The following is a 27,024-nucleotide window of genomic DNA, read 5'->3' on the forward strand; positions in this document are numbered from 1 at the left end:
CTGTGTTAGTGGAACTGTAGTAGACACCTTGTGAAAAGCTTTCGGATGACAGCATGAAGAATTTACAGCTTCAGATGTGTAAGTCAGTTTTTAGCAGTAGTAAAAATCAGAATTCTGAATGTAAAGCTGATGTTTTGAGTGTATTTTTTTTTCTCTTTGTAGGTTTAGTTATATGGCTTGAAGCTGTTAAAGGTCTGAAAATTGTAAAAGTTGAATTTGGTGAAATTGGACAAAACATAACAGTAAACTGTGGTCTTTCCAGTAGTTTAAGCGGTACAGAGGTATACTGGTATAAGCAGATACAGTGCAGAGCCCCGGTGCTGATATTACGCACTGTAATGGCTGGCAAACGCATTAAGCCCTTCTACAACAACGTGGTTCTGAAACAGAAGTTTTCATTGATAAATTACTCTTTACTGATATACAACATCACAGAAGATGAACTGGGAGACTATTACTGTGTAAAAACTGGAGAACCGCTTTTCACTGACGGAACGAGGCTTCACACCACCAGTAAGTGTCTTTAAAGATGTTGTCTACTCTGCTATCAAGCTGTTACTGAATGATGCTACATCTGAGGTGTTATTCCATTTTACAGAGCATGTAAATAAAACGGAGCAGGACGATCAGCAACCGTCTCAACACACACCATGGCCAATTCTGACCCTTACATCTGCTCTGCTTAACTGTGTTTTCATTGCAGCAATTGCTGGTGAGTGATTATCAAAGGTAAAGCAGTACACAGTTCTTTACATAACAGTTCTCAGTACTATTTGTGTGTCACCGACATCACATGAAATCCATTATTTTCCTATTAAATAATTTAATAATTACATGCCATATATCACATTGTTCTACAGTACTGTCATTTATGGCTGGACAACATGATAATACTTATCATTATCATAAATTAAGGCAGGTCACAACTGAGCGTACTGTGTATATGTACTTAAAGTACTTAAAGACAACTAACTGCATGTTTCATTACAGAGAGAGCATAAACAGTCCTGTTTAATTGGATTATGGGCACTGCAATGTATGGAACATTGAATAAAAATAACTGTATTCATAGTTTTTTTTTTAAAAGTATTTTAAAATGTGGCACTACTGTTTCAACTCAACAAACTTCTGTAAAACAAAAAATCATTGTAAGTTTGTATATCATGGAAAAGGTCTTGAACTATTTAAGTACTATATTTGTGCCCCTATCTCTTTTACATAAATACAATAACAATTTTAGGCATTTATGGATCCTAAAGTCTAAAATCGTCAGGTGGTGCAACTGTCCATCTATATATCCACATTAAGTAAACTACTAAAATGTATAATTTAGTCTTATAAAATTCTAAATAAAATAATTTGGCATGTTTTTAATGTTTGCAACCTTTAAAATCATAACAACTACAAACTGGCTTTAACTTTAAAATGTAATATTTTCAATATCACACTACTTGTCTGGGAGGTAACACTGATGATTCTACAAATACGTCATGAAAGAAACATTCTTGTAGCACAAACATGCACATCATATCCATTTTCTGTTTTAAATGACCATTTTGAACAGCCTTATTTGTGACTAATCCACATAAACTCAAATATACTTTATTGATAAGACTACCTTTTGTAACAAACAGTTTACTTACAGACAAACTAATAACAAATACTGTTTGCTGTTTATTAGCTCTGCTAGCAAGCCACTGCAAAAAATCTCCAAAAGGCCGACTACAATCTCCAGAGCCTAATATACAGCAGCCTCAAGACCAGATACGTACGCAGGTAGTTATTTTTAATGTCCATCAGAATAACTTGTTGATTATCTGTGATGCAGCTGTTTTGGGGACAATGTTGGATACTTTAAAATCATGCTACTCAGGCTGTTAGCCCTCAGTCATGCAGTCTAGTTTTAAAATTGAAACAAAATTTAGTGTTAACATATACAGTGTTGAGGATCATTTTAGTTGTTAAATACCATCATTAGACTGCATATTTATTGAAGAAGGATTTGTCAGCTCATCCTATTATTTTCCCATCTCAATATTTTTTTCAGTATGACACAGTTGATCTATATGCATCGGCCAGAGGAGTGAAGGTGTGTCAGGACAATACCTGTATTGTAGTACCTATGCTCTAGTGCAACTGTGAAGGCGTTCAGTGAGGGACATCAGCTTTGGCAGGTAATTTAACACTTTTGGGGTCAGAAGGACTACTTTGTTGATTTTGCCTAACCACTTGACTAGCTGAACAAGTCATGTTTGATGTACTGTTTACCAACAGGTGATAAGAGTACTGTATGCTACTGTACATGCTGTAATTTAGACACAGAACTACAAGACCAGTATCAAAAATTTCAAATTGTGATACAAATTTTAAAATATAATTTGAATAAGTTTATGTGTTGTTGATAGTTTACATGCAACTGATGATTTGGCTAATTAAAAAATCTTAATTTAATTGTAAATTAATTGTCAGTTTGCTTGATTCGGCATTTTCTAGAAAACAACAGATTGGTTTGGGTGTGCAGTTGGTGAGGGTGACACACATTTTCAGAGAAAAGTGATCCACTTATCTCAGCCACGTTTAGATGTCAGAGATGGATTTTGACCAAATTCAACACATTTTCTAAATCTGCATTCAGTTTTGACAAATTCAAAAACAAAATGCATGTGTCAAGTGAAACTGAATGGATGAGAGGATAAACAAAGTATCTTGAAATCCAAGAATACACAAGGGGGGATTCATCCTGAAACCATGTGCCTTCCTGTACTCTGGGCCAAGAAAGTTTCTACACGGTTCCACAGGGCTTCTGGATGTCCATGCAGTCATGCTACCACTAAATGTTGTGACCCTTTAGATAGATTAACCCTAACTGGGACAATTATTAGGAAATAATATGAATGGTAAAAAACATGCATCTGACATTTAAAATGCTTCTCATTTATATTTCTCAGTCTTTAGAAACTTTTTATAGTCATCAATGCCTTTCTGTTTCACTGGGATATATATATGAGGTCACATGCAGGCCAATCACCCGTAGTCGTCTATTATCATGGCAAAGAGAGTGGAGAAAGTTATAATTTTCACTGCTGAAAATATCTCCAATATTACAGGAGCTGTGATGAACCTGCTTGCAAGAGGACGCTACCCTCCAAGTTCAGGCTTCTTTTTAAACCACAGAGGACAACTGCAGGAGTTGGTTGCATCATGGGTTCAGTAAAACAAGCATGCCAGACAAGCTTCCGGTGTCATCAAACCACAAACAGAAGTGTCTGAAATTGCCTAATTGCTAATGTAGTTAACGTGTAATGGAAGGTACTGCATGTATAAATCATCACACTCCTGCCTTAAACTGTGTGGACTTGTTATCTTATATATACATTTGCCTTTGTGGTTTGGCACATAAGCAGGTGTACATGGCACTGTATGACACACTTTCTACAAAAATAACCACTCAATCATTTCAGTGGCCTTTTGCACTTTGTGTTGTGTGTGCACTCCTGTGTTTGCACTGTGTGAATGTGTAAATGTGTAATATACATAATTTATGTATTCATCAGTTCTATGCTCTTTGGTACTGTAGCATTCAGACATTCATTAAGGATCAATAAAGTCAAATGATGTTTTGTTGATTTTCAATGTGAAAACACATAAAACACTATAGAGAACATACAAATTAATATTTTAATGCACAATTACTGTTGAAGTTTACACACTGAAGAAAAAAAACTAAAATGTAGCCTGTGTTTTGACACATTGAATTGTCTAATAGTAGCATATCAAGACTTTTGGATTTAATGTAAACATTTCAGCACTTATCCACCAGCATATATAAATGGGAGATAATCTATGGCAGTTTAAACCTCTGTGGTTAATTCACACCTGTCATTAAACTAGCTGAAGTCTTTGAAGACTTATGGTGTGAATCATGCTAGGTGCTGTTGTAAAGAAAATACAAGATCAAGATCAACACCTGAAAGAGGTGTTACAGATAACCCCCAACCCCAGAGCATCAAACCTCAACATCCCCCTGACTTGGTAAGACACTTTTGTGGTGTTTCAAGCAAAACACATCGTGATTTATGACCCTCAATTCTGCCCTGAGTATAAGAAAGTATGCATGCACCCATAGCGCTTGAGTTTTGATTCACTGAGACTTGCAGGCAGGCTTACTATGTATAATTTGTGTGTGAGGCTTCAAGTTTACCTCCTTTACTCATAGCATCAGGTTAAAATGATACAGAGAATCGCAAGACAATCAGGAATTCAGAGTCCTCTGCTCAGCTCACTCATCAGAACAATGCAGTACACCACATACCACACCCGCTTTTTCTAGAAATTTGGTTAGACCAGTCAGCTGGATTAAGAGCATTATACAAAGCAAATTGGACTGTTTTTGAGTGCAACCTCAGTGACACCTCAGATACATTTATGATTAAAGGAAATCCTAAACAATGCAACTGTACTGGTTTAAACTAATTTTAGATGTTCAGTCAGCTTTCTTTTTAGCCGTGTGCACTTTAAAGTGAAATTGGTTAAATAGTTTGTGAGCAGGTGATTTTTCTAAAAACAATCAGGATCTGATGAAGTATGGTTCAGTTGGATCATTTTTTGGGTTTCTTTTACTTTCTATAATTTTTTTTACTTTCTATAATTTCATTTTTTGGGTTTCTATTACTTTCTATAAGATCGCAGCTAATATATGATCTTTACTGGGCACTTTTTGACACAAAAGAAAAACAACAATTCAACTTGTGTTTGATTCTCACTTGGTTATGTGAACACGTTTTAAATAGGTTTTAAATTCAGCAGTTACAGAGAGTACTGTAGTAAAAGAGGTGCTCTATGTGCTCATGTGCTCTAATGGTTCTGATAGTTCACACAGTATTGTGAATAACTGTTTCATTTTGATGGTATCTAGTAAAAGCAGATGCACTGAACGTTATTTACGTCACGTTACTACTTGTTGGTGTGTACGTATATTTATGCTCAAATGCAAACTATATGTGTAAACTGAAATGATGGGGCATTACTGAAGAAGTTCTGGGAATTCATGTAAATGTGGAGATTTTATCACCACCACTGTCTCAAGTCTGATTATTTTCTATAAGCTTCTGCTGAGTTAGAGTAAAAGCTGTGGTCAATGCAAACTCAAATCCCACTTCCTTCCCCTTCTACCTTCAGCAGAATGTCAGTTCTTGTGAAAAGCTTTTAGGTGACAGCATGAAAAATTTACTTCATATGTGTAAGTTACATTCTTGTTAATAATTTAGGTAATAAAATACTTTTTACATGTAAGTAGAAGTCAATTTGTAGTACAGAAGTACATGCACTACAATCGTTGTTGCTGTTTTCTCTTTGTAGGTTTGCTCATCTGGTTTGTAGCAGTTGCAGGTTTGAAATTTGTCCAAGTTGAAATGGGAGGAAACATAACAGTACAGTGTGCTCTTGCCCATCGTGAAAGTAACACAGCGATATTTTGGTATGTACAGAAACAATGCGGCGCCCCAGAGCTGATATTACGCTCTATTAGAGACGGTGAAGAGAGGGTTCACTATTACAACGCGGTTTTCAAAGAGAAGTTTTCATTACAAGTCAGTAACTCTTTACTGATACAAAGCATCACAGAAGACGAGCTGGGAGATTATTACTGTGTTGAAACTGGAAAACCAATTGTTTTTAGTAACGGACTCAGGCTTAACAGCACTGGTAAGTGTCTCTATAGCACTCCACTGTTATTATTTATTGATACTTGATACTTACAAACACCTTTACATTATGATAATCAAGAAGAAGCTGATTTTGTATTTTGTATTTCACACTCTAACATCATCCATCAAGTACATATTAGGTTTTGATTGTTGCTCCATTTTCAGGACGTACTTCAGAGATTATAAATAAAACAGAGCAGCGTAATCAACAACCACCACAACACACACCATGGCCAAGTCTGACTCTCGCGTCTGCTCTGCTTAACTGCATTTTCATCATTCCAGTCATCGGTGAGCAATTATATTAATGATTAAAGCAGCATGCAATCATTGGAAGACTGAAGTAGTATGCATATATGTTTACTGTTTATGCTTTAAAAAAACGATTTGGATTTTATTGTTTGCCATGTCTCAGCTCTGCTAACAAGCCACTGCAAAAATTCTTCAAAAGACCGACTACAGCCTCCAGACCCCGATCTACAGCAACATCAAGACGTGAAACGTGAAGAGGTAGGAAAATGCCACATGTGAAACAAACCAATCTATTAGCTAACGAATATAAAGTCATCCCATTATTTTTGTAGTATGCTGAAAGCAATCTCCCCACGTCGGACAGAGAAGTGAGGCGGTGTCAGGAAAACAGCATTTATGCACTACTGCAACACCCAAGTCCATGAAGGCATGCCGCGAGGAGCTTCAGTCAAAGCGAGGTTTTCACACAGCTGGGGTTAGAAGACCAATTACAACATTTTAGTCAAACATTTGAGTTGCCAATAAATTTATATAGGGATTGTGCGGAACTGGTACATGCTGCCATTTGCACTCAACTGACATTTCAATTCCTTTGGATTGGGCCCCTAAGCAGTTTACAAAAAGCTGCATAATATCACATTTGTCACTGTAATTTGACCAAAATATATGCATGAATATAAAAATGTGATAACTGATAGAAAACAACTACCTGCGTTCAGTGATGTGGGGGCAGTGTTAACTGGTACGTCTAAAATTGACGAGTCCGTACTACACGCTTTTCTGGAGTCATAAGACTCCAGTATTTACTTAGTACAGCACTTAAGTCAATGCAGAACGTTTTGTACAGACTTGCAATATAACAGCTACTTGCTCCCAGAACCTCTAACCTGTTGAATTTGACAGCAAATTCTGTGCAAACTTTCTTTTGATTATACTGACAAGGGTGTCTACTGAAATGAAACACCACCAAATACAACTAAAAATGAAGCTTAGTTCTGTAAGCAGTTAAATACTGTGTAGAGAGCAATGGTAAGTGAAAAGGGACAACAAGGCCCACAATCATGTATTCTGAGATCCCAACTAGATTGGGTGGGACATTTATGCACTACATTTTGAGGCACATTATAAAGGGCAGCTGACATTTTCAAATTCTGTAAAAAAGTACAAAACAAAAATGGAGATATGAGGTTTAATCTCAGCAGCATTGATATGATTGTCACATTCACACATCTTTTATCGGTTGTGAACTGTTTCTATATTAATATATAACCTCCTTTCCAACTCTGTTCCACTGCAAAGTCTTGTTTTTTACATTCAGTTACAACCTGAGCTTCCACCTGATACTAATCCAGGTGCTATGGGTATTAGTGTATGTGTCTGGTTTTGTTCTCGGCTGTGCTTGGTTTTTATTAAAAACTGGAAAAACCGATTCTACCTCCTGATTACTATCATCACACATGCACTTATCTGACCTTCTGCAAGACTTTGTCTTGGTGACATGCTGACAGTAAATGATTGCACGCTAAATAAGCTCTAAACATTCCTCTTCAGCTCTATAAACAGTGATAAACATGAGGCGCCATGCAGGCCCTTAAATATCAACCTCATCATTGATCTGAAATCACACAAATGAACCATAAGTGGTAGCACTATACTGCCCTCTGCTGTCCATTTGGTGTAGCTTGCATTACAACGTTTGTCACACTTTATTGCCCTCTGCAGACTAACACAGATGACTTTAAATTTAATTAAATTGTTTTATTAATTTCCTTTTTTTCAAAATTTTCATATTTTCTTTAAAACTTGATCCTTTTCCAAAACAGCTTGTTAGCCATATAATTACCACATAAATATAGTAAAAAAATCACACATTTTTAAATTGAGTAACCAGTGAAAATATCACACTTTAACTTACAGTGTAAATTATTTATGTTTAGTTGTTTCACAATAAATTCTCCAATATGTTTATGAATGGTCATGCTTCTTTACTAACTCTTTTTATCTAATCGATACTGTGAAGGTATGACTGCCAAAATTATAATTTAAAAAAAAATTTTAAAGTCCAAAGAGTCTAAAAGGATATTATATGGTTCACCCAGTACAAAAGGGAATTAAAAGCAAACTTAATTTAACAATTTCCTAGTCACGGATTAAGTTCACACCACCTTTGCTTGACTGCAGAGCCGAAACACCAACAACTGTGTCAATTTATAGGCTGCACTGTAACACTGAGGTTCTCTTCCAAAATAGGTAAACTCATCAATTCTTAGGTCTCTCTTCCTCAAACTTGGCAGGCATGTTCCCTTCGTGCCACAAATCTACTGGAATGTCCTACTGGAGCCCTCCTTGCTTGATAGCCATATACTGCCTGTTGTGACTGTCCTTGTTATTATCTTTATAACAATAATATAAAAGATTATGATTGCTATTTTTCTCAAAACATAGTGTCTATGGATTTTTTTTTTAATGTAGACTGTATTTTTGACTCTGTGACAATTTAGGGTATGTCTGAAATCGGTGGTTCAATAAGCATGTCACAATGTGAAGACCAAAAGATACTGACATACACATTAGTTTTGCATTGAGGCCATTAGAATGCCTACTGACCTGGATTCTGCCGTTTACGAGTTTTCATTTTATGAGGTGCACAGGAACTCTGAAACATGAGCAATTCAAAAAGGTTAAAACGAGTCTGTCAAACATTTATCTATTATACATTTCAAAATAAACATTGCTGCACACCCACGGAGTTAACATAAACAATAATTCTACAGCTCCTGTTAAACTGCAAGAATGCTTTATAGTTAGTGGTGAAGCATAATGGGTAATACTGCTGCCCTCTCTGCAGCAGACTTGCACTCAAATTCCCACCCTGGACAAGCTCACCAAGCTACACCAGAAAGGCAAGACTTATAATACTATGTTAGGCTAACTCTGTGAAATGACAAGCTGTAAAATCACAGGCTTATTACATTTCAAGACTTACTATTTAGTTACTACATGGACTAACAGAGAGCCCTCTCTGGGTCGGGGATAGGCTCTTGCCTCAAGTGGAGGAGTTCAAGTATCTCGGGGTCTTGTTCACGAGTGATGGTACAAGGGAGCGGGAGATTGACAGGCGGATTGGTGCTGGGTCAGCAGTGATGCGGGCTCTTTACCGGTCTGTAGTGGTAAAGAAAGAGCTGAGCCACAAGGCAAGGCTATCGATTTACCGGTCGATCTACGTTCCCACCCTCACCTGTGGTCACGAGCTTTGGGTAATGACCGAAAGAACGAGATCGCGAATACAAGCGGCCCGAAATGAGTTTCCTCCGCACGGTGGCTGGACTCTCCCTTAGAGATAGGGTGAGAATTTCGGTCATCCAGGAGGGACTCGGAATAGAGCCACTGCTTCTTCATGTCGAGAGGAGCCAGCTGAGGTAGTTCGGGCATCTGGTTAGGATGCCTCCTGGACGCCTCCCTCGGGATCGCCCTTGGAGAGCTGTTGGAGGTGGCTGGGGAAAGGGAGGTCTGGGCATCATTGCTTAGGATGCTGCCCCCGCGACCCGAACCCCGGAGAAGCGGAAGATAATGGATGGATGGATGGATGGATGGACTAACAATGCAAAGTATTCTAAGGTTATAGAAGTGGGTTGTAAAACCTCAGATCCACTGCTTTTTCCTGCCTATTTAAGGGGTTAACATGTAAGTCATTTTGGGTAAGAGTGTCTGCCAAATGCCAAAATGTAAATTAAAAACGTACCAAAGCTCCTGGAAATATTTGTTCAAAATGGAGTTTCTTCCTATGGATAGAAAGACAGCTATACTCTAATGAGGTTTTTGCACATTCCCACAAAGGTAGGCAAATCTAAGTCTTGGGCAAGGACTTACTTGTATAGCACACTGTGTTTGTCCAGGGAAGGAATTGAACTCCATTCTGCTGAATTGACAGCAGTAGTATTGTCCATGATGCCACAATCAATCTGTTCATTCTTCCTTGTTGATGGTCCCAATCCATTCAGAGAGGAAGACGTCACCTAAAAAAATCAGTATCACTTAAGAAAATGGCTCACTGGGTTATTTTGTAGCAGCTTACTTTTTCAGATGTCAGTAGGCTGACTGAATCTGACATTTTCAGTTCTGATTTGAGACGCTTTCATATGTGGTACTGAAATCTGATCCGTATCAGATCTGTGGCAGTGCGACTCTGAACAGCCAGATCAGAATTCATGCGACTTCTATGTCAGTCCAACTCAAGAGTCATCATAATTTCATGCTGTTGAGACATTTAGACTGATGTTTCTGGACTAAAACAACAGAAGCGACTGATCCAAACCCTCTGTGTTTGAAGAGATTTCTAAAGAAATGTCCGAACACGGACGTAGGAGAATGTAGAAGGCGTCAAAGAACAGTTAAAAGTCTGAATGCACAGTTCAAGGGATCTGAGGACGTGAAGTTCAAGGCTACAATAATGGACATTCCTCAACAGAACTGAATGTGCACTGTTGAGTGTGATGCTCGCAGCGTTGAGAGGAAAGCACTAACTTTTTTGATCAGTAATTGATCTAGATTTGGTTATAAACATTTTTTTTATTGTATTTTAATGCAGTGCTTACAGTAGTTTTGTAATAAATCATAATTACTGTTTGCCCATGTTCTGATGGTTTTTGGAAACTCACACACAGACCTCCGAAGCTGTGATGTCATTCTGCAGTCTGTGTAGGGATTTGTAAGAAATGTAAGGGATTTGTGAAAATCACAGCTATCTCGCCCTGTGGTTGACAGAGTGGTTCCATACCTGATACGTTCTGTCCTAAGCACCCTTTCCGCTACATGCAACCTAACATTGCTGTGCACTACATTTTGAGAAATCTGTCGTTCCTTTTGGTTTCTGTGTGTATAAAAACGTAACATGTCAAAACGAAAGAAGCGCAAAGCCAGAGCACCAATCAGGGCCCAGCGGTCACTTTGTTTAGAGCTGGTTTTGACCTGTTGGTCAGACCGACCCAGTGCAGCACGCGGTTCAACGTCAGCGCAGCAGCGTAAAACTTTGGGAGAGTCTGTTCAACATAAATGATGAACTAACCTAACTTTGTGTAAATAGAGCTCAATATAGAAATATGTCCACATATGCAGTCGAGACTGACGCGGCTTTTTTCTGAATTTCTACAAACACCATTTCATTTTATAGTAAATGAGTTTGGGCTGGTTTATGTTTATGAACAGACGCCTACAGATCAACATAGTAAAGGAGCTCATCTGTGATCCTGAGTTTAAAGCCAGTTTTTATGAGTTCATGAAGCGATACAGATAACAATTTTGCCTAGCTAAGAGAAAGACAGAAAGATTTAAAAGAGACAGATGATTTCGAGACAAACGGATTTATTTGCATTTACAAGCACTGACATGTTTAATCTGCAATGAAAATGTCACATCTGCCGCCTGCCATTCTCCTCCCCACCACAGGAGGTCACCGTCTCCCGAATACTAGGCATTTCTTGATCCTTTGACCTCTGCAGTCTGCCGTCTTGTGTATACACACCCTGCGTTTCCAGGTGCTCATTGCGAAGTCTTGTTTGGTTTTTCCACAATTCTGAGCGTTTATGTTTATGATTTGGTTTTTTTTTATCTTGCCTCTTTGTTTGTTTTTGACTACTCTTTTGGATTTGCCCTCTTTGGATTTGTCTGCTTTCTGTGGCCTGCTTGATTTCTGACCCCCTGCTTGTTATTACCTACCTTGCATCAGGAATTAAACTTGCACTTGACTCCTGCCCCTCGTGTGATGCAGTTTGTGACAGAAAAACAGTCAAACACTAAAGTCACGAAGCTGAAGTCAGTTTCTCATTCGGCAGCTTCTTATTCAAATTTTCCCGTTCCACCTTAAATGGTGCAGCAGTTACATTCTGGTGCCTCAGGTGCCATTTAAGGTGGAACAGGAAAATTCGAATAAGAAGCTGGCGAATGAAAAGCGACTTCTTCAGTCTTGTAAAAAAGTTTCCTGCTGGAGATGCGAGAAAAGTGACTACTGTTAGCATATACTAGTACATTAGCACATACTGAGACATATTAACAGCCAAAATGGTAAAATCTACACAAAATGTTGTGGCTCCCAAGGTGGTTTGATTTTTGCTCAGAGGACTCTTCTTAACATTTGGGTTACCGACTCCTGCTCTAAATTAACTGCTTTTTTGATTGTTTCATTCAAAGTATTTATTCGAGTTGAATAAAAGCAGTTTAATTGCTTGTTACCACATGAAGTATTTTTTTATGTTTTACAAATAGCCCCATTTTTACAGTGTACGGTTACAGAGTGAAATCTGAGGTTGAATTGTAGAAGCTGTAGGCATTAATCAAGCTAAAGAAATATTTATCAATATAAAGTCTATGATACAGCCTTGTTTGAAAAGCTTCTGCAGAGACCGAAAAGGCTCCGGTCAATGCAAGACCACTTCCTCTTTTATCTGTTGCTTAAACCTCAGTGGAACAGAAGTGTACTCTGAAACAGCATGAAGAATTTACTGCTTCAGATACGTAAGTTCATAAGTTCATACGTAAGAATCATTTTAGAACCTGTTTTGATTGTGAAGCTGATGTTTTAAGTGTGTTTCTGTTTTCTCTTTGTAGGTTTACTTATTTGGTTTGAATCAGTTGAAGGTTTGAGGTTTGTCCAAGTTGAATTAGGAAAAAACATAACAGTAAACTGTGATCTTGCTGATACTACAAGCAGAGCAAAGGTATATTGGTATTTGCAGACACATGGCAGTGCCCCGGTGGTGATATTACGCACTTTCAATGATGGCACAGAAACTGAAGCACAAAACATCAAAGAAGATGAACTGGGAGACTATTACTGTGTCAAAGCTGGAGAACCATTTTTCACTAATGGAGCAAGACTTCACATCACTGGTAAGACACTGTGCATGCTGTTTGTTTTGTAAAGGGGAACTCAACCAATGTTTCAAGACTCATGTACAAACGGTTCACATGTAAACCAAGTCATTCAGAGTGGTTTTACTGAGAAAAGCTCTTTTCTAGAGAAACTTTTCTAGTCAGAATAATTTTTAGTCGCGGTGATAGGAACCAGACATTTCAGTTTAATACCTATGAAAGCGTCCTCATCAAAGTACTTTTTAAGATCCATTCATGGTAGAAGGAGATCTAGAGCATTATATATAAAAAATTAGTTTTGGATATCTAATAAAATGGCTGTATTTGCATTACAGACATCATGATCCCTGGTTCCTGTCACCACCACTATAAACAAATTTGCCAGTAAATTTCTTTACAATAAACCATTTCGCATTAAACCACTTGGAATGATTTTGTTTATGCCTAATGATCAACTTATGAAGAAGTTTGTAAAGAACGGTGGAATTTATAATTATATGTGATTATGCTACAAAACTCAGTAAATTGTGTTTATTATTGTGAATAAAGTTTCAGGCCACCAACCCCCACCTCACACACCATGGCCCGGTCTGACTCTTGCATCTGCTCTGCTTAACTGTGTTTTCACTGCTGCAATCACAGGTGAGGGATTATATTATTACCTTACAGTTCACAGCACAATATTCAGATTCTATACATGTTCATCTATGTAGATACTTAAAGATACTTTCTACATTGGTGCAAGTGCCTTTTTGGCTGAATATAATGAATTCACTGGTGTTAAGAAACTGATTTGGATAATTTTTTATTGTTTGACATGTGCCAGCACTGCTCTGCAAACGATCTCCAAAACGCCGACAATCTCCAGAGTCTAATCTACAGCAGCATCACAATGGCATGCAGGTACGTGTTTGCTACATTTATAACAAGCCTTAGTTATTATCATATTGCTGCTGTCGGAACAAAACCTTGCATCTCCATTTTTGTGGTTTTTCTGTTTTTGACATAATTTGAAAATGCCTGTTGTTCTTTATATTGTGTGTAAATCTCATGAAGAATGGAGCAAAAGAAACGACCCAAAGTGACTTGGGAAAATATCTGGTTCCACTGACTTACATTAAAAATAAAGTACGTTTTTTCCTTCTCCTGAAAAGTTACCATTTTGGAGAGAAGAGGTTTTGTTTTGACAGCAGTGATATCCATCTGAATAATTAATTTATCTGTGCTTATATAGCTGCAGTGACAAATTTAGAAAGTTGTAACCCTGATGTTATACATAATGCAGCAGAATCAAGCCTTGCACGCAAATTATTCCTTGATCATGCCGTCTAGTTTAAAGTAAGTAAAGTGTTAAAATGCAAAATGTGCTAATGCAATATTATAAAAGTGAACATTATATTTTGCAATTTTAGAAGGTCTTAGGACAGGGTATCATAAAAGTTGAAATTTGTGAGCTATGGCAACATATTATATGCAATCCAATATAGTTGCAACTTGTTCGTCAGTGTGATGGTTTAACCACTCCATGAATGCATGGCTGACCCCAGGAGGACTAGACCATTTATGTCAAGCTGGAACAAGAATTCCAAAACTAAGGCACAGGGACACATCTGTCAGCTTCTTGTAATGCTGTCAGATCATCTTTAAATATTACAGGACTCCATACCGGTCCTGAGACCAGAAATGAGTGGTCTCTACTTCAATGGTCTCTACTTTCTAGTAACCTTAATCAGTCTAATAACACAGGTCTGAATCAATCAAGCATTTGGACTGATGACTGAGTGATGGGTAAAGTGTCTTCAGTGTTAAACAGTTTATTTGACTTGACTTACTACAACTAAACTATTTGATTGGCTTTGATGACTGAAAACTTAGACGTATCTACTCTAGTTAATACTCTCCCTTGCTTGAGGGGTTTTACTCACTACTACACTTCATCACAACAAAATATGCAAGATCACATTTTAGCAGAGACCTCAGCTTATATACATGGCCCTTTAACTGTTCACATTCTCTCACTAATCCAACCATTATCTGATTTCTGCAGTTATCCGATTATTCAAACGGTCATCATGGTTATTCAACACCTTACTCCGATCTAGAAATCCTGATAAATCCTGGATTTTAGCTCAGTAATCAGATTTCTCAGTGCATGTGAACTCTTACTCTGATTTCTTTCAGAGTTCTCAGTCTGCACATGTGCAAGAACTGAGAAACCCAAGAGATTGCGGTACCAGAAATAAGCGAGCAGTGTTGCCGCAAGATGCAGCAAAACACTTTTGGAATGATGCTGAAACCAAACACGAAATAAAGGATTTAAATTTCAATCTTTTAGATGATGTCTGTTCATATTTTCAGGTAAAGTGGCACGATATTTAAAAAACAAAAAACAGCCGCAGCATGAAGTTTTACGTTAGTTTACGTCACGTCTTCTGTGAGTATATTGGCTGGTTACAAAGCAGAAATCTGATTACTGTCTGACTCATGTAGACCCAGAGTTTCCCCATTATCTGATTACTCAAGCAGGTAAACATGTTGATTTGCATTACTGACCATCTCAATTTCTGCAGTTATTGGCTTATTAAGTACATGTAAATACACTCAGTGAGACCACATACACTTCTTATAGAATTGTGATTGGACCAGATCTTTGGTTTAACACAATCATACACGTGGAGCTTGAGCTGGTTGTTATAGTGAATGTGACACTTTATAGACAAACTTATCAAATCTAAAGTCATATGAAGAGTCAATGTTCATCAGGCTTTACATCATGCTGCACGCAATTTTAAGTACATCTGGCAAACACTTTAAAATCTTGGGTTTTTTCCATTCCAGGACTTATTACTCAAACTACATCAACTATAAGAATTTTATTCCATTTGCATGAAGTTACAGAAGTATGTAACAGACATCTACTTCCACCAACAATTGTTTTGTTATTAAAAAAAACAACAACAAAAGGTTAAACATTTTTCTAATTTTTTAGGGATACAATCTACAGCAGCACCAAGTTCTGAGTTGTGTACAGGTACTTAATATAGATCTCCCATCAGAATAACTCGTTGATTATCTACATCTACGTAGCCACTGCGACAAAGTTGGATGCTTTAAAATCATGCTATGCCACATCCATCCATCCATCCATCCATTTTCTAAGCCGCTTCTCCGTCAGGGTCGCGGGGGGGTGCTGGAGCCTATCCCAGCAGTCTTCGGGCGGAAGGCAGGATACACCCTGGACAGGTCGCCAGTCCATCGCAGGGCAGACAGACAGACACAGACAGTCACTCACACCTAGGGGCAATTTAGCATGTCCAATTGGCCTAACTGCATGTCTTTGGACTCTGGGAGGAAACTGGAGAACCCGGAGGAAACCCACGCAGACAACATGCAAACTCCACACAGAGAGGACCCTGGTCGCCCGGCCGGGGAATTGAACCCAGGCCCTCCTTGCTGTGAGGCGACGGCGCTACCCACCACACCACCGTGCCGCCCTATGCCACATACAGTCTAGTTAAAATTTAAATGAAATGCAGAGTTAAAATGTACAGTGTATTGAAGCACTTTATCAAATAAGCATCATTTCAGCTGCTATATAAAATTATTAGTACATGTATTAAAGCAGGATCTGTCAATTAATATCCAGTGATTCCATTATTTATTTCTTTTTAGTATGCAAAGATTGAGCTACCTACATTGCCCAGAGGCACTTATGCGGTAAAGGAATTCAGTGAGGGACCTTGGCCTTAGTAGGCGGGTCATTCTCCATTTGGAGTGGGAAACCATGTCACAAAGGTTGGAGGGCTAAAAAAAAAAAGCCTAAAATATTAGGGACAATTCCAAGAGTCAGCATATACATTTTCACAGTTAACCTAAGATTAAAACCACATTTTCCTTATGATTTCTTTGATTTTCCTTTTTTAAATCATACTTCAAAGGCGCTTTACATATGTAAAATAGCTCGTCACATAACCAATTTTCAACACGTGAGCAAACATTTTTAGTGTAAAGAAATATTTTAAAAGGTTTAACTTTTGAGATTTCATAAAACAGATCCAGATTTACTATATACATGATTAACATAATACTACATTAAAGAAATATGTATTTTATTTTAAAAATATTTTTGTCACAAAGATTTTGGTCACTGTTGTTATCAAGACTCTTCTATTATATTTTATCATAGATATTTTTAGCTCTGTTAAACTGCTTCCCTCCGCCCGAAGACTGCTGGGATAGGCTCCAGCATCCCCCCGCGACCCTGACGGAGAAGCGGCTTAGAAAATGGATGGATGGATGGATGGAAACTGCTTCCCTGGGTCACAGGTCATCAAAGAATAAGCATCTCAAGGCATGAGAAGGTAAGTCCATACTTGCTCATTTTATTTTATTAATTCGATGATAATTCTGTTTATCAGGTAGCACATAACTTTTGTGTCACTGGTGTTATGTGCTTTAATTGTTAAAAAATTTATTTTTTGTCAAATATATCACCATATGTCTTTTATTTCATTGATTTTAAGTAGTTGCACATGGTCTCTTGACTGCCAATGAGGCAGCCATTTCACAAAATCCTCCATTTGAACTAAAATGTCACTGGTGTCACAGTCACTGGTGTTATGTCATATTCATGTAACACCAGTGACATGTTGTGACACCAGTGACTAATGTTAATTTCATGAATGATCACAACACTTGAAAAACATGAAAGTGTGATCAATATTGTATTTAAAAAATAAAACATTTTGGTAAGTATTTAAGTGTGTTAATGCTTATTTTGTCATTTTGCTATCATAGCTAGGTATGGCCAGACAGAATGCAGCAGAGAGACAGCGGCTGTATAGGCAGCGTAGAGATGCAGATCCAGAACGTAGGGCTGCTTACCTGGTAAAAAAGCAAGAGAAATACAGGAGAGACATTGAACAGAATAAAAGAAAACTAATAGGGCATCTCTCAGAGAGAGGGAAAAGTCACAAAAGAAAAAGATGGCGAGAAAGGCAGGCAAGGCATAGAGCACAGTTAAGGGCAGCACCAGCCACTGTAAATCCAACCCCCCGAGCCACACCAGACACTGAACCTAACTCAAGGTTAAAAAGCAGCGACGACTTCTTTGTGACACCTTCTAAATCTGCATAGGAGATTTTTGGCAGAAAGTCCTGATGCAGTGTCCTATCCCTTCTTTTGCAGACAAAGACCTTTTTGGGTCATGCATCCAACTGAAGCTGACAGGAACACCTGTCAGTGTAAAACTCACGAAAACCTCCAATACGTGGCAGAAAGTCTTTACAATCAAGGCTTGTTACAAACTAAAAATCTGGATGAGATGGCAGATGCTATAGTTTGTGACACAAAGAGCAAAATGTGTGCATATTCAGAGTGTCCAGAATGCCGTGTGACAACATTTCAAATGATAAAGAGTCCATCAAATGAAAGCATTTCGGTAACACAGTGGGTCCTTGAAAAGATTGGAGATGCTGGCCATGACAAAATGACCGTTTCTGTTAAAAAGGAGATGGTCACCACAGAAGATGCTCTGGTGACACAGTTCCAGGAGAGGCTTGCTCATTTCAGACGACACCTCTTCAACATCAGATGGCAATATGGAACATATCGCAGGTGAAAGAGAATTTGCAAGAAACTGACGCTTTAATCCATGTCGACTTTAGCGAGAATTACAACTGCAAATACTCACAAGAGATTCAGTCTGTGCACTTTGTGGAGTTCTCTACATCAAAGTGGAACAGCCCATCATCCCTTTCTGCTCCATCTTGCCAAGCCACCAACATGATCCTCCAGCCATCTGGGCTCATCTTTCACCTATTCTTACCCAGCTGAGGGAGCGTTGTCCAGGTGTCACCAGACTACATTTTTTCAGCGACGGGCCAGCCACGCAGTATAAGCAGAAGGCTAACTTTTACATGCTGTCCACTGAGCCATTTAAGATGGGCTTTAAGGAGACAAGCTGGCATTTCTTTGAGGCCAGCCATGGTAAAGGTGTACCAGATGGCATTGGTGGCTCCTTGAAAAGAACTGCAGACAGTCTAGTGCACCATGGTACAGACATTCCAGATGCTGAATCCCTGTTCCTTCAGCTCAAACAGAAGACGTCTTCAGTGGAGCTGTTCTTTGTGTCACCAGAAGACGTGGAAAAAATGGGACAACGCATTGTGAACGGACCTCCACTTGTAACTATTAAAGGCACGATGAGGATGCACCAGGTGATCAGTGTGGTCCAAGAAAGCATCAAATACAGGGACATCAGTTGTGTATGCAAAATGATGGATGGAGTCCTTGACTGCCCATGCTATGGCCTTCAAGAATTCACATTTGCCAGAAGTGAAAGTCAACAAGAATCCATACCATTGAAAGGTCTGCCCCTGCTTTATTCCGTCCAGAAGTAATCTCAAAAGTGCACATTGGCCAGTGGTGTATAGTAAACTATGATGCAGATCCTTATCCTGGCATCATTCTTGAAGTGGAGGCACACAACATAAAAGTAAAATGTATGCACAGAAATGGAGTTAATAAATTCTTCTGGCCCAGCCCAAGGGAAGATGTCAGTACTGGTATGGGGATGATCAAATTGTGTGTTTTATTCCTGAGCCAGTCGCTCTGAACAAAAGGTCGGTTCAGACAAAAAACCTGGCACTATTTAGAGAAGCATTTGTAAAACCTCCTTCACTCATCTGCCCTGGTGTTCGCTGAAGAGAGCAAATATATGGGGAATTTTAGCAGATTTAATTATCTAACATGATGTATTAACATGATGTTTTTTGCTCATTTTGTAGTGCATTGATGTTTATTAAGTGAAATTGCTTGTTCAGTCACTGGTGTTACAGATGTGTTACCATGTGATGCTTGTTCTTTTTCATGATTTTTTTCTTATTAAAAGTATCCTGCATGAAATGTTAGAATCATTCATTTCTGCACTGTTTCTTATATCAGTAGTTAAATTTTCATGTTTATTGGACAAAAATTTATTATTGTTTTTTAAAAAATAGTATAGGAAGATGCCTTTAAGTATAAAGAAAGACCACTTTATTTTTGTTTTTTTCAGTGCTTGTGTATAAACATACTTTGGTAACATGTTAAGTTAAATGGAATTTCTTTATCACATTCAGTCACATTGTAATTTCAATTAAAAATAAATAAATTGATGACAAAATAAATTCTTCAAGATGGGGTAACACCAGTGACAAATTGACCAAAACTTTGCATTTTATGTCAAAATATATTAAAATCTTTTTGGAATTAAGCCCTCCATTTTGCATATTTGGTAAGTGGAGTTGTTAATACACATTTTAAGGTTGTTTGTTTCTGGGACAAATTAAATTGATTTTTAAAAATGTATCCACTTGAATTCCCACTCCAAATGGAGAATGACCCAGGCGTGAAGATACTTTTGGGGTAAGAAGGCCAATTTCAGGGGTTTTGCCTAAAACTGGACTCTTTGAATAATGCTTACTGTTTATCAATGGGTGATAAGATTACTATCACTGGTACCTTGTTTACTTTTGAATTTGTCGGTTGTTGCTCTGACCACACAATGTGCACAAAACCACACAGGTGCGTGTCTATCAGAAACTTCAAACTGGAAATGTTCAGAGAATAAGTTAGTTACAACTATGCAGGTAATACCGGCTTCTAGATAGCTGTGAACTTTTAAGAAGAGGACGCATTCTATGCAAAGTGACACTTTAGAAGCGCATTGCCTACACTTATTGACTAGGCTATTTCTTCCAGTAATTTAGCTTAAACATCAATATCAGTTTATTTGGGCACCTTGTATTTGGACTCAAATTACATGTATTTTAATATAACTTTAACAACATAAACCTCACAGCTTTACCCCACTTAACTCATCTTCACGAAGTTGACTGAAGGCCTCTGAAGTCAAGCCCCTCTCCAATGCTTGACTGTATAGTAGCCACTGTTGGCACACAATTAAATTTTTACCACACTGACCAAGGAATGCCTCTACAAATGCCCTACTTCCATAAGTAATTAAAAGCTATGTAGGAATGAAAAGTGAGAGGCCAGGTATCCCAGTCTACTGGGAACTGAACACAATATAACTAGTGGTGTCACCGAACAGCTATAAAACCACAGAAGACCAACTGCTAACCAACTGCCTGTCTACAAAGACATTTACTAATTAACTACTAACAAAGCTAATCAAAAACAGAATAGTACACATTATATTTCCAAATACTAGTATTTAAATTGTACTTTAAATATGTTTACATGTCACTAATAAAATTTACTGCAATATAATTTTATAATATTCATTATTTTAGCTGGTCCTGCTTGGATGTGCAGTGGGTAGAATGCTTCAAGAGGTAATATTTTGAGTCTGTGCACTTAGCCTGGCACCTATTGGTTTATGTGTCCGAGTTTATTTTCTGCGGCCTTTGGCGGTTAGTAAAATTATGCAAATTGGTCATATTCTCCAAGCCTTTTTTAAAATCAGTCGTATCAATGATATTCTACAGGACCTTATCTGGCTGTCTGTGCAGTCATGCTGCCATTAACCCCTTAAATGGACAGGGTCTGCTGGTGGACGCAGTGTTTTTGAAACAGTTCTATAACCTAAGAATAGTTCAATCAGTTTGCACTAAAGTCAGTGGGACTTAAGTCTAAAGTCCTAAGGGTCAATTTATAGTTATAGCAGAAAAAAAATAGCAAATCTTAAAAGCGGAAAGGGTGCAGACGCTGTCATGCACTCTGAGTTGGATAGAAACTCAAAGTTCTACGTTCAGGACTGTTGCCATGTCACGGTGTGTGGCTATGTTTATTCATTTTTTTGCTGCTCAGAAACAGAACGGGTTGCCTTCTCTTGTGACTGTAATTCCTCTAAAATATAATCCAAGCAGCAAACACCCCCTCACAACTGTTTACTGTCCCTTGCACTGCACTTTCAGACTAACTGGATTTTTTGGGTAAATCACAAATCCAGCAACCAAGTAGCAGCTGTTTTCTGTTTCAGTAGCTGCAAAGTTTTTTATAGAAACTACAGATGATGTTCTATTCTGACACTTTGATGCTGGAGCAGGACTTTGCAAGCCTACAGCACTTGCATAGTGCTTATAACCCCTAGACTATAACTTGGCCTTAAGTATGTAATAATTCTGGCATTTTAAAGGGTTAAATAATGTGACCTTTTAGCTAGAGTGACAGGGACTTCTTTAGAAATATGAAGTGTAAAAAACATGCTTTTGACATTTTTCCCAATCATACACTCTTCATATACTCTTCATGGCCATGTGTGTTTTACTGGGTTACAAATATGAGGTGGCATGCAGGCCAATTGCCCAGTCATCCATTATCATGGGAAAGATGATATGATGTGAAATGCACTGGTTATACAAAAATATCTCCACTATTACAGGAGCTGTGATGAACCTGCTTGGGAGGGGACTCTACTGTATGCCCCCACCTCACCGCCGTGTACAGTGGGTAAGATGCTTCTGGAGGCAATTTTTTCTCTAAGGATAACAGTGGACAACTGCAGGAACTGAACATCACTAGAACGTACTTCTGTGGGAATTTTTATTTTAAAAATTGTATTTAAAAAACTGCAGAAATAATTACTTTGTTGAAGTAAATAAAGATTTGTTAAACACTTTCATATTTAGGTTGTGGTCTGTTAAGGTTGTGTTAACATTATCTTTTGTCCATTTTTATAGATAACATGTTATACTCACACTATCAGAAACTCAGTGCTTGTTCTCAGATTACTGTTCCTACCCGACCTTTGTGCTGTTTTCAGTGGTCTGTTCTGGGTAACCACATGTTTTCAGGCCTTCACTGGGCCTGTGCTCATTGGCAAACAATACTGCTATGGTCTGTGTGGTTGGAGTGTCGGAAAAAACCCGTCTGAGAATCTCATTTGAAACGAAATAACCCCTCTGTTAGCGAATGGCTCAAGAAAGGCATAGACTCTGCGGTCTACCTGCTTTAAATGTAGTGGCTTTTAACTAGTAGGTCAGAAACCAAAAGCTGGTTGCAAGCATACATGGAATGAGTCACAGGTGTGTTCTTCTTTACCCAATATGTTTGTTTTTTATTTATTTTTTATATGACTAAGTTGACGGAACTTTGAACTATGCCCTTTTATGTTGATCTGTAACTGGTATCTGCTAAAAAGCTACTTGTAGAATGACAGTAAAAATAACTTGGCATGATGATATTAGAATAGCAAAAACATACAGCACTGTGGTACCTTTTAAAACAAAAAATACAATATTAGTAAAAATGACAGCTATAAATGAAACCTGAAAAACTTGTTTCTTTCTTTGTTAAAAAAAAAGTACTCCAATAACTATTGTATTATCTTATCTTTCAATGTATTGCGTATTTTGGCATCTCAGGTTGCTGAACTTTACGCTTCTCTGCTGTCACTGCAGTCTGGCAGGGTGTTACGCTCTGACAGAAATCCAGACACTAGCAGATAAGAGATCAGACGATTTATTCCTCTACTTATCAACAAAGGTAACAAAAAAAGGGGCAAAACGCTAAAGAGTAGTCCTAGGTCAGTCCAAAATTCTAACACAAACAATCCAAGTAACCAGCAAAAGTACCAAAGAGGGAAAGGCAACAGACGTAGTCGAAAAACACAAAATCAAACGGTCAAAATCACTATTAGACAACAAGGAGAAAGGACTAGGTTTCATAATGAAAACAATACCTCTGATTGTCAGAGCCAGGCTAAAATGCTCTGCTCTAATGAGGCACAGGTGACAATAATCAAAAGTCTGGAGATTGTGAGTGCAGATGGGTGCGCAAGCCTGATTCCGGAGTTACAGGATCTCCCAGGGTGTTCTGGGAGTTGGAGTTCACTCGACGAGCTGAATGCGTGACACAGGGTCGCCTACAGCGCAGCGCTAATAGCTGTTAATTAAGTCTTTTTTTATTGGTTTTTATTTGTAGGCAAGATTTCAACCACTACCCTATGTAACTCAGTTCCAAGGGCGAGGGAGAGACAATCAAACAAGGGGTAGGGGTAAAAAGAAGAAATGGAATTGGGCCTAGGTAGGCTCACTAAATACGGTTTCGTGAGGTTTTAAATGGCTCATTATGATTTTGCTCTTTCAGAAAGTTCTCAGTTCTCAAAGATGGAAAGTAATACAGAATTGAATCAACTCTCAATAGGACGCAGTACACCACACACCACCTTTTAACAGAACTGTGGTTAGACCAATCAGCTGATTTAACAGAATCAAACATTTCAGGGTTTGACTGTTTTGTCTGCAAACTCAGATGCACTCATGAAAAGGTAGTACAATTTCACCATCTTTAAGGGAAAAACTAAAACAATGCACTGAAAGTTATACCCTAAAGGCTTGGTTGCTGTTTCTGCGTACAGTCTTAGGCATAAGCCCATTGAAATGATGTGGTTTAAGTGAAAATAGGTGAACATCATCCACTACAGAGAACATATTTAAATACATATTTAAACAGATATTTTTTCTACACAGTTCAATGCACAATTTCCATTTATTTGCCTAGTTTAATAAATTAAGAAAAAAAAAAAAATCAACTATAACTTTGCACAACCCAATTTATGTATTTTATCCAATGTGTTACAGTCAGCAAATAAACAGTCAGCAAATAAACACCAAGTATGCATTAAAGTGTCCATGTCTTAATTTACACTTCAATCAACAAAGCATGTCACTTGACCCTGGCGCCTTAGCACATAACTTTATGTACTCTGCATTTCTGGTGTATAATATGCAAACTAGAGGTACAGATTGAAACGAGAGCATGAATTCTAGGAGCAGCGGTTCACCAGTTCATCAGTTAAGAAATATTTATGATTGCTATCACCAGACGTCTGTAAGCTTTTGTTATTAAACTTACTATATTTTTCGTTCAGAGAAAACACAGCCGACCTTGATCGCTTCTGCAAAGCTGAAAAAGCTGTGGTCAGTGTGAGCTCAGGTCCCACTTCCTCTGTTAAACTGCCTTCAGTGAAGTAGACACCATGTGAAAAACGTTCAAGTGACAGCATGAAGAATTTAAAGCTTCAGATGTGTAAGTATATTCTATTTTTGTAAATTCTGTTATTATTATTATGTTTTTATGAGTAAGCTGTATATATTATGTCCTATTTTGAATGTGAAGGTTATTTTTATGTCACTGTTTTCTCTTTGTAGGTTTGCTCATCTGGTTTGTAGCAGTTGCAGGTTTGAAATTTGTCCAAGTTGAAATGGGAGGAAACATAACAGTACAGTGTGCTCTTGCCAATCGTGAAAGTAACACAGCGATATTTTGGTATGTACAGAAACAATGCGGCGCCCCAGAGCTGATATTACGCTCTATTAGAGACGGTGAAGAGAGGGTTCACTATTACAACGCGGTTTTCAAAGAGAAGTTTTCATTACAAGTCAGTAACTCTTTACTGATACAAAGCATCACAGAAGACGAGCTGGGAGATTATTACTGTGTTGAAACTGGAAAACCAATTGTTTTTAGTAACGGACTCAGGCTTAACAGCACTGGTAAGTGTCTCTATAGCACTATTTATTGGTTACTACATTTGATAATTTGATACATTTTGACATTTGGTAAAATTGATTTTCTGATCTGTGAAGTTGCTCATGAGAGAAAATATCAACACCCAATAATGTTGAGCACAGCCTATGGACCTTATTCACTTACAAGATTTAAATTTAGTTTAATCTTTACTTTAAATTATAGTAATCAAGTCACAGCTGATATTTTTTCTATTTACACCTATGTTATCAGTAAAGTAGATCTTTTTAATTGTTGCTCCATTTTCAGGACATACTTCAGAGACTGCAAATAAAACAAAGCAGCGTAATCAACAACCACCACAACACACACCATGGCCAAGTCTGACTCTCGCGTCTGCTCTGCTTAACTGCATTTTCATCATTCCAGTCATCGGTGAGCGACTGTAATGACGTTAAAAGTAAAATGTGGTCATTGGATCATGATTATAATACTTGAAGATTCTGTCTAGATTTATAACAGTGCCCTTTACAGGAAAAGTATTTCTGGATTTTATTGTTTGCCATGTCTTAGCTCTGCTAGCAAGCCACTGCAAAAGATCATCAGAAGACCAACTACAGCCTCCAGACCCCGATCTACAGCAACATCAAGACCTAAGCAGTGCACAGGTAGGAATACGGTGCATGTAAAACAAGCCTTAGTTATTAGCAGTGTCCAGGAGATCCGTATGTAGAAGCTGTGACTAAATTATTATTCCAACCTTTATTTCAATCTACACTCACTGGCCACTTTATTAGGTACCTTGCTAGTAAAAGCTTGGACCCCCTTCGCCTTCAGAACTGCCTTAATTCTTCACGGCAGACGTTCAACAAGGTGTTGGAAATGTTCCTCAGAGATTCTGGTTGGTTATTTGAGTTCCTGTTGCCTTTCTATCATCTGGAACCAGTCTGCCCGTTCTCCTCTGACCTCTCACATCAACAAGGCATTTTCGTCCACACAACTGACCGCTCACTGGACATTTCCTCTTTTTCGGACCGTTCTCTGTGAACCCTAGAGATGGTTGAGCGTGAAAATCCCAGCAGATCAGCAGTTTCTGAAATACTCAGTCCAGCCCGTCTGGCACCAACAACCACGCCACGTTCAAAGCCCCTTAAATCCCCTTTCTTCCCCGTTCTGATGCTCAGTCTGCACTTCAGCAAGTCGTCTTGACCACCTCTACATGCCTAAATGCATTGAGTTGCGGCCGTGTGATTGGCTGATTAGCTATTTGTGTTAACAAGCAACTGAACAGGTGTACCTAATAAAGTGGCTGGTGAGTGTATATGCAGTAGAGTTCTTACCATCATAACCTAAAGCAACTTTAAGCATAATTTAAGCCATAACATTTTAGCTGCCGATCTGTTATCACTGGAGTGCATTTCTCTTTGGAAACTAATATCAAGTCACCTCATTACTTTTGTAGTATGAAGAGATCGCGCTGTTCACATCGGCAAGAGGAGTGAGGCAGTGTCAGGACAACAGCACTTACGCTCTACTTCAACCCCCGAAACCATGAAGGCTACAAGGAGATTGTATTTAGAACATTCTGTTCTGCCTATTTTTGTTTATCCTACATGGTCATGTCTGTCACACCTTTCACTATTGGGTGAGCCTAATCTTGGCATCAGTCCAGCTATAAAACTGTCAGAATCTGCGCTCGTGAAATAAACTTCAGTTCTCCAGA

General features: G+C 38.2%; 1 protein-coding gene across 12 annotated transcripts; it reads left to right on the top strand.

Moving 5' to 3' along the window:
- LOC108444105 lies at positions 1 to 27,024 on the top strand. 12 transcript variants are annotated; one of them, XR_005129670.1, is made up of 12 exons: positions 11,164 to 12,467; positions 12,561 to 12,597; positions 12,689 to 12,842; positions 13,374 to 13,466; positions 13,651 to 13,727; positions 17,011 to 17,185; positions 22,213 to 22,280; positions 24,703 to 24,860; positions 24,983 to 25,327; positions 25,611 to 25,736; positions 25,875 to 25,969; positions 26,764 to 27,024. XR_005129670.1 is itself a non-coding variant. In XM_017725082.2 (6 exons), exons 1-5 carry the CDS (start codon positions 54 to 56, stop codon positions 2,129 to 2,131), a joined length of 669 nt encoding a protein of 222 aa, XP_017580571.1. In that variant the 5' UTR covers positions 1 to 53; the 3' UTR covers positions 2,132 to 2,174; positions 3,108 to 3,620. The 12 variants fall into 12 exon arrangements, 6 of the variants coding, with proteins under 6 accessions (XP_017580571.1, XP_037390566.1, XP_037390564.1 ...); XR_005129671.1 differs by lacking the exons at positions 11,164 to 12,467; positions 12,561 to 12,597; positions 12,689 to 12,842; ... (1 more) ...; positions 13,651 to 13,727; positions 17,011 to 17,185 and adding exons at positions 5,217 to 5,239; positions 5,359 to 5,388; positions 5,487 to 5,703; positions 5,871 to 5,996; positions 6,121 to 6,215; XR_005129672.1 differs by having other exon boundaries at positions 11,164 to 12,842; positions 24,983 to 25,012; positions 25,111 to 25,327.

The sequence above is a fragment of the Pygocentrus nattereri genome, chromosome 25 (assembly GCF_015220715.1).
Source record: "Pygocentrus nattereri isolate fPygNat1 chromosome 25, fPygNat1.pri, whole genome shotgun sequence".
NCBI classification, from domain to species: Eukaryota; Metazoa; Chordata; class Actinopteri; order Characiformes; family Serrasalmidae; genus Pygocentrus; species Pygocentrus nattereri.